The sequence below is a fragment of the Astyanax mexicanus genome, chromosome 21 (assembly GCF_023375975.1).
Source record: "Astyanax mexicanus isolate ESR-SI-001 chromosome 21, AstMex3_surface, whole genome shotgun sequence".
Taxonomy (NCBI): domain Eukaryota; kingdom Metazoa; phylum Chordata; class Actinopteri; order Characiformes; family Acestrorhamphidae; genus Astyanax; species Astyanax mexicanus.
The window spans coordinates 11,507,917-11,516,628 of record NC_064428.1 but is presented as its reverse complement, the minus strand read 5'-3'; the positions used below and the strand labels follow the sequence as shown (position 1 = coordinate 11,516,628).

Here is an 8,712-nt window from a genome sequence, read left to right as displayed (position 1 = left end):
AACCATGCAATGTGTACTTTTCCCGTCATTACGATAGCAAAGACACACAGACAGATAGCTAAAATAGAGCCCATGTGTGCAGAATACAACGTAAGAAACGCATGAACCTTCATTTCGGACTTTGATCTTGACTTTTAAGTGTGAAAATAGTGTAAGAAATATTGTGTTCAGTTCAGACTCGACTAAAGACCCCGCTGAAGATCTTATTAATACAGGTGACCCACATCGTCCAGTTTTAGACGCCTGAAGACACCAGAATAAAAGAGGGGACACACATCTTTAGAGACAGTCTGATTAATCTGTCTGACTGCTGGAGTCAGAGGACAGTGTGCTAATGGGACACACACACACACACACACACACACTACAGCAGGACTCTCTGAAAGTGTGTGAAAGGAGTGTATTACCTATCTGTTCCAGCTCCTCTCCATCATCCTCCATTGAGCACTGCCTGGGTTCACCTTGCCAGGAGCCACAGCGCTTCATTACAGAGGGAGGTGTTTAAGGCGAGCCCAGGGGAGCCAGAACCAGGCGGGTAATCTGCAGCTGCAGCCAGATGGCCGCTGGACTCGTCTGAACGTGTTAAAGAAGTGTGAACAAATTGGTGTCCATGTCATTGTGAATATATTAATGAAACCATCCACCCTACCAGCAGCACTCTACTACATCTTTAATGATGGAGATGCAGCTTAAAACGATAAAAATAGCTGCATCCAGAAGTACAGTTGCAAGAAACATATGTATGTGAACCCTTTGGGATTGTTTGGTATAGTTCTGAAGTCACAACAATAGACAAACACAGTCTGCTTAAATTAATACCACACAAACAAATTATATGTTTGCATGGTTTTATTGAACACAACATGTTAACATTCACAGTGAGAAAGTATATGAAGAGCTAATTGAAGTTTTGAGTTTGCTATTCTTAGGAAGCATTGCTGCTTGATGTGAATCATGTCTCGCACAAAAGATCAAGCTCTCACAAGACCTACGTTCAACAATTGAAGAGTTGCAAACATATCTCTAAAAGCCTTGATGTTTTCTTGTGTCCACGGTAAGACAGACGCTCTACAAATGGAGAAAGTTCAGCACTGTTGCTGCTACTCTCCCTAGGCGTGGTAAAGTCCTGTAAAGGTGACTGCAAGAGCACAGCACAGAATGATCAATGAGGTGAGGAAGAATCCTAGAGTGTCAGCTGAAGAATTATAGAAATCTTTGGTACAAAACTACAATAAGAAAAACATTAAGCAAGAATAGAGTTCATGGGAGGACACCACGGAGGAAGCCACTGCTGTAAACGAAATATTTGCATATCTGCATGTGTGAAGTTTGCATAAGAGAACCTAGATGTTCCAGAGCACTACTGGCTAAATATACTGTGGACAGATAAAACCAAAATTGAGTTGTTTGGAAGGAACATTATCAAAACCTCATCCCAACTGTGAAACATGGTGGAGGGAGCATCATGGTTTTGGGCGGCTTTGCTGCCTCAGGGTCTGGACGGATTGCCGTCATCAATGGAAAAATAAATTAACCAAGACATTTTACAAGAAAGCTTAAGACCATCTGTCCACAACTGAAGCTCAACAGAGGATGGATGATGCAACAGGACAACGACCCAAAACATAGAAGTAAATCAACAACCGAACGGCTTCAACAGAAGAAAATACTGAGCCTTCTTTAGAGTCCTGACCTCATTGAGACCCAATTGAGATGCTGTTGTGGCATCATGACCTCAAGAGATCGAGCGATTCACACCAGATATCCCATAATATTATAGCTGATCTGAAACAGTTTAGTGGAGAGGAATGATCCAGAATTCCTCCTGACTGTTCTGCAGGTCTGATCTGCAGCTACAGGAAACGATTGGTTTTTGAGTTTTTTGCTGCCAAAGGAGGATCAACCAGTTATTAAACTCTTAGGGGTTAGGGAGTTAAGTCTTAATTAGGGTGGTCAAATCCTCCATTTACCCCATAAACTCAAACCCTGGACCAAAAAAATAGCATAGAACATCTAAAGTGGAATAAAGCCAGACTTTAGTTCACGTTTTAGTGACTTGTTGGTTTTATTCTTGGCTAAAACTGAAGACGAGTCTCGTATTGTCTCATTGTTGGCGATGTTTATTTACGATTAGCATATTCACGACTGATTGAGAGGTATTTTATAGACAGTATGAATCTACTGTCCTCCTCTCAGTCCCGAGCTCCTGCTGTTTTATATCTAATTTTATTTCATCGTCTCCAGCAGAGACACCGTCTCCTTAAATCATGCCATGAATTACAGGTTTCTTTCTCTCGCCTGTCAAAGGTCAGTCCTGCGTTACGAGCTTCTGCAGTGATGAATTTGCAGAGCTGTGTCTCAGAAAGACGCTGGAAACATAAAGCAGTGGAGATGATGGTCTATCAGGGGCTGCTTCTCAATGTCCGGCCAGCTGAGGACACAAACCATCACCTTCATCATCACCATCACCTTCAACCATCACCATCACCTTTACCATCACCTTCACCATCACCATCACCATCACCATCACCTTTACCATCATCTTCACCTTCACCATCACCATCACCTTTACCATCACCTTCACCATCACCATCACCTTTACCATCATCTTCACCTTCACCATCACCATCACCTTTACCATCACCTTCACCATCACCATCACCTTTACCTTCACCTTCACCATCACTATCATCTTCACCATCACCTTTACCATTAGCTTTACCATCACCTTCACCTTTACCATCATCTTCACCTTCACCATCACCTTCACCTTCACCATCACCTTTACCTTTACCTTCACCTTTACCTTCACCATCACCTTTACCTTCACCATCACCTTCACCATCACCTTCATCTTTACAGTCAACTTTACCTTCACCATCACCTTTACCTTTACCATCACCTTTACCTTTACCATTACCTTCACCTTTACCATCACCTTTACCTTTACCTTTACCATCACCATCACTATCACCTTTACCATCACCTTCACTATCACCTTCACCATCACCATCATCTTCACCTTCCATATCATCATGACCATAACCCTCACCATCACCTTCTCCATCACCATCACCATCCACCATCACCTTCACAATCAACTTCATCATCACCTTCACCATCATCTTCACCATCATCTTCACCACCACCTTCACCATCACCCTCACCTCACTGTGGAAAGCTTTATGTTCCTTTAACAGGAGAGAACGGATGTTGTTTCTTAACCATAACCTTTTACATACGTTCTGGGTCAAAAACACATAGCTGTGTACACCTGTTTTTTTTTTTTTGTTTTTTCTTTATGTCACTCAGTCACTATCCCCTTTTCTCCTTCTCTCTCTATCTATTTTTCTTTCTCTTTCTGTCTCTGTCCCCATATCGTTCTCTATTCCTTTCTCTCTTTATCCTACTTCCTTTCTTTTTCTCTCTTTCCCCATCTCTCTTTCTCTCTCTCTCTTGCTCTCTGTATCTCTCTCTGAATTCCCAGGATCTCACAGCTGTCAGTTGTGAGCAGCCCCTCATTTATTACAGGTCAGGGACACTGGAGCAGCAGTTTAGAAGGACACAGAGGGCTGCTGTGGTGATGATGGTGGTGGTGCGGTGGTTGGTAACCGTGGTGTTGCGGCAGCGGTGCTGAAAGCGACGGTTCCGCTGGCGAGGGCTAATTTTCTGGCTGTTTGCACCGCGTGAACTCAGACCGAGCTCCGGCACAAACGCTATTGTTGCAGATTGTGGTTGTGTGACTCTCGGTCACACGTCGGGGAGATAAAGAGGATCCGCTATTTATCGCTCATCAGTCGACACTGCCTGAGATCAAAGGAAGCAGCTTTTACACGTTATCTCTTTTGTTCTGTTTATTTTTACATACAGTATATATTTATGAACAAAAAACAAATCTCTCAGAAATAAAGAGCCAGTATTGAACCTCACTCAAAAGATAACACCTCACAACTTATACAGTTGCAGATATAATTAATGCTTGTGTAACGATGCAAAACGCCAGACGTCTTAGCATGTAGAGAGTTGTAGAGGTTCCTAATGTTCCTCCTGTGATAATCCATCCCATAATAACTCCAATATTCTTTATACACAGTTCCTGCAGTAGATTGTGTGGTAGGGGTATAGGAGTATTGATAGAGCGTCCAATAGAAACACATCCCACACATTTACTATAATCAGGGATAGATCTGGAGATGCAGCAGCTGGAGATGGTGTAGTATCTGCAGTGTGACGGCAGCAGTGTGTGGACGAGCATTGTCCTGTTGGAATAAAGCACATATACAAGCAAAATTTCAGATTATGTAAATATATAAGCAAAACAGTGAAGCAGAAGCAAAAGAAACAAACAAAAGATTCACCTTCACCAGTGAGCAGTTTAGACTTTAGCAGCAAAATCCACAGAAAATCCACAGAAAATCCACAAATATTTACAATAATTCAAGAAAAATCCACAAAACACAAAAATCCACAAAACTGTACTAAAAATTCAGACAAATCTACAAAAACACAAAAAACAAAAATTGTACAAAAAATCCACAAAAACAAAAAAAAATCTACAAAACACAAAAATCCAAAAGAATTCACAAAACACAAAAAAAAACCAGAAAAAATCACACAAACAAAAAAAACAAAAAAATATAATAAATTGCGAAAAATCCACAAAAAACAAAAATTCACCAAAAATCCAAAAAAATTCACAAAAATCCAGAAAAATTCACACGAACAAAAAATCACAAAACATTTATGAAAAATCAACAAAACAAAGACCAAACATGAGTAATTTACAAGTAACTGCAACAAATAATAAAGTAACTAGATATATTTGTCAAAAAATATATATTTGATATATATTAGTTTTTTCCTTTTGATTTTGATTGTATATTAATTTTTCTATGTAAAACTTTTGTTACAAAGTTAACTCTGTTTTTATTGTTTGTGCTGTTGTCTTTTTTTTTTTTTTTTTTGCTTTTGTGACTGCTGAAATAATATTTGACCCCTCTATGAATTTTGTTGGCCCTTGATGCCTCTGCAGGAACTGTGTGAGAATATTTGGGGATATTATGGGATGGATTATCACAGGAGAAACATTAGGAACCTTTACAACATCCCACACAATAAATACTGCCCATATCGGTCTTAAAATGTAATCCTTTTATTGTTCCTGGTAACTTTTACCTTCATATATATAGTCATTTTTTTGGATGGTAAATTGGTAGAAAAGGGGGATTCAGCTATTTCATAAATTTACTTTATTCAGCCTCTGCAGGTTATAAAGTAATTGAATATAAAGTTGGTGGATCTGCTGCGGTGGCCGGTGAACGGACGCACACATCTGGAATACTGAATTAATTACAGTAAATAAAGTAAAACTTTATAATGATGTCATAAAGTTCAGATCCAGACCCTCAGCTCTGACCTAATTACTGCTATCTGAGATCTGGAGCTGATTAATATTTGGGACGCATTCTCGGGTCGAGCACTGATATAATTTCCCTCCTAACTCTTAAATGTCACGTCACGACCGAGTCTGAGAGCTTCAGCAGCGACCAATCAGCTGCTGAGACAACAGAAAAAAAACTCAAAACAGAAGAACTCACAGAATGATGATCACGCTAAAGTCTTTTTTATTCTAAACACTGAAAAAAAGTTAAACAACCATGTTGTTGATTTAAAGTGCGTTTTTTTATGGTGGTTTATTGAAAAAATCAGGATTTTCTGAATTTATTTGAATAGCTGAAATAAAAAAAAAAAGCAGAGCTTTCAGACCTCAAATAATGCAAAGAAAACAACAAGTTCATATTCATAAAGTTTTAAGAGTTCAGAAATCAATATTTGGTGGAATAACCCTGGTTGGTTTTTAATCACAGTTTTCATGCATCTTGGCATCATGTTCTCCTCCACCAGTCTTACACACTGCTTTTGGATAACTTTATGCTGTTTTACTCCTGATGCAGAAATTCAAGCAGTTCAGTTTGGTTTGATGACTTGGTTTGATCTTGATTATATTCCAAAGGTTTTCAATTTGGTACAATCAAAGAAACTTGTCATTTTTAAGTGGTTTCTCTTTTTTTCCAGAGGTGAATATTTAAATTAAGACATAAATGCTTAAATTAAGCAAAGATTCTGCCAAGATTTCTTAAAATGACCAATCACAAAGTAATACATTTGTAAACTAGAATCTGAAAAACTTGACTGGTGACTTTTTGTGCTTATTTTGAGTCAAATCACTTAAAATAGGGAGAGAAGTCTAAGTAAGTCTGAATAAGATCATTATTCCTAAAATAGGTAAAACAATCTTATATCCACGCAATTCTTAGGAAGACACCAACTCCTATCAGATAAAAAAATAGATTTATTGCCCTACAATTACATAATTTTACTTGCTAATGTTTAGTTTAGTGCAGTGCCGGCACCACTATTAGCATGTAGGGCTTGACCTCACCCCTCTGGGTCACTGTCAGTGTGTAGTCACTCCCCTATAAGACTACCATCTCTTAGCTATTCAGGTACACAGTATTTTTATATATAATAAATTAATAATAATCTGGCTGCAGTGTTTTAGGCTGTATGAGCAAGTTACCATATTCCTTGTTGTAACAAGAAAGTAAAACTTCATTTCAGGTTATTTTATCTTGTGTTGCAGTTTATGTCACTGAAATGATTCAATTAACATACTAAGGTCCTTTCGCACACACTTCGCAAGGCGCGTCGTGATGCACATTGCTATCTTATACACCACCAACATTCTATTCTATTTTTACTTTTAAAATTTTTGCTGTTAAAATAATGCTGGAGTTTAGGAATAAATCTGCACTGATGGACGTGGTGGTCTGGAAGTGAGATGTGATCAGGTATATTTACGGCGTGTTTCTATATTGGCGGCGGAAAACACAGGAACTCTACGCACTGCAGAGCGCAAACCCGACTTTTAACTCAACAATAAACAGAATAAAGAATAAAATAACACTGCTGTTGAGTCAGTTTCCTCTGCTGAGACGCACAAATGCGCCGCACTGTTAAGATGCGAACATGCCAAAGTCAGAGCTCACCTGGTTCTTAAAGGGAATGAAAACTGACACACCGATTGGTTTGTTTCATGTTATGCCCAGAATTACCCACACCCATAATTAATTAAGAGAATTAGTTCATGCCTTTTGCGTGTTTTGATCGGCCCAGGGTATATTTTTTTGTGCCCACACGATACCATAGACACACCAACACGCCCTAAATCCAGCGGCACGATCTGCAATTGACCGATGAACTATAGATCGCTAAAATAAAACCTTATTTTTTAACCAAATCTAGTAGGGTTTAGATTTATGATGTATGGTACAAATAGAAATTTTAGTTTGTACTAAATTAGAAAATGAACTTGAGGAAAGTTGATAAAAAAAAATAGACTTTAAAAATAATTAAGTTGTAACAATGTAATAGTTTCAAATATAATTTGTATGATATTTTGACTGATTTTATTCAAATTGTTTGATTCTAACTCAATCATCCCTGCTGAGTAAAACTATATACTATATATATATTTAAGTGTGATAAAGAGTCATTTTTTAAGTTGGTACAAAGTATGTGGTTTGTAGATGAGTGCAGATGAGGAAACAGCATCTACATCTACCGGGACAGCAGTAAGATCTAAAGTAAAGGATGAGTCACGGGTGATGATGTTGCATTTTTGGCTGGTGTCAGAAGAAGTCATTGGTATCTTAGTCATCCTCTAATTCTGGGAATGAGATCATGTCACTCGCAGCAGGATCCCCAGTCCCGTCTCTTCTGGCACAAACGTATGCGTTGCAAATCTGTTTGCACTTTATTTGGCTCAGATTTCGTGCTGCTTTCTGCAGAAAGAAGTTTATGTAACAAATAATGAATATTAAAAACGAGATAACACTATTTTCTGATGGTATAAAGAAGACTTTACTCTTTGTATTCCTATCATTAAAAATGTAGAATTATAATGTAGAGTCTTTGATGATATCATCCCTAAACCTGACACCACATATCTCTCACTCGAATTTAGGTCAGGTTTAAAAATAAAATTTAGGTCAGACCTTACATGACCTGGTCTTTAACTAGTAAGCGTTTCCTGGCGTCTGCAGTAGACCTGATGTACATACTGATTATTAAAAATAAGGACATTTATTAAACATCTAGAAAAGTCCAATCCTTTTTACATTTGGACATTTTTTTTTTAAATAAATTAACATGCCATGTAATTTCACAGGAACTAGTAAAGTGTCCCATGACTTTTGTCATGCCTGGAGAGCTAAAGCTAAACATGGATAGCTGAAGTTAAAGCTAAACCTGTGGACTTAAAGCTAAACCTGGTGAGCTAAAGCTGAAGATGGAAAGATGAAGTTTAAGCTAAACCTGAAGGGTTAAAGCCAAACCTGGAGAGCTAAAGCAGAGCATAATAGCTGAAGTTAAGGCTGAACATGGAGAGTTAAGGCTGAACATGGATAGCTGAAGTTAAAACTAAACCTGGAGAGCTAAAGCTAAACATAAATAGCCTAATTTAAAGCTAAACCTGGTGAGCTAAAACCAAACCTGGAGAGCTAAAGCTGAAGATGGAGAGTTAAGGTTAACCATGGATAGCTTAAGTTAAAGCTAAACCTGGAGAGCTAAAGCTAAACCTGGAGAGCTTAAGCTAAACCTGGAGAGTTAAAGCTGAACATAATAGCTGAAGTTAAAGATAAACATGGAGAG

At 38.3% G+C, this 8,712-nt stretch overlaps 1 protein-coding gene across 1 annotated transcript; it reads right to left on the bottom strand.

The window, feature by feature from the left end:
- Positions 1 to 206: 206 nt before the first annotated feature.
- LOC125785873 (protein qua-1-like) lies at positions 207 to 3,158 on the bottom strand. The gene is made up of 3 exons (XM_049470051.1): positions 2,669 to 3,158; positions 462 to 573; positions 207 to 243 (listed from the first exon to the last, which is right to left on the bottom strand). The coding sequence occupies exons 1-3, from the start codon at positions 3,156 to 3,158 to the stop codon at positions 207 to 209; spliced, it is 639 nt and encodes a 212-aa protein (XP_049326008.1).
- Between the last annotated feature and the right edge of the window lie 5,554 nt (positions 3,159 to 8,712).

Bases quoted from the DNA above. Each gene is read 5' to 3' on its own strand.
- LOC125785873 (XM_049470051.1), bottom strand. From the start codon at position 3,158: ATGGTGAAGGTGGTGGTGAAGATGATGGTGAAGATGATGGTGAAGGTG. The intron at 574-2,668 runs GTAAAGGTGATG...TAACACGTTCAG, and splicing joins TAGTGATGGTGAAGGTGAAG to ACGAGTCCAGCGGCCATCTG. The intron at 244-461 runs GTGAACCCAGGC...TGGTGTCTTCAG, and splicing joins GCGCTGTGGCTCCTGGCAAG to GCGTCTAAAACTGGACGATG.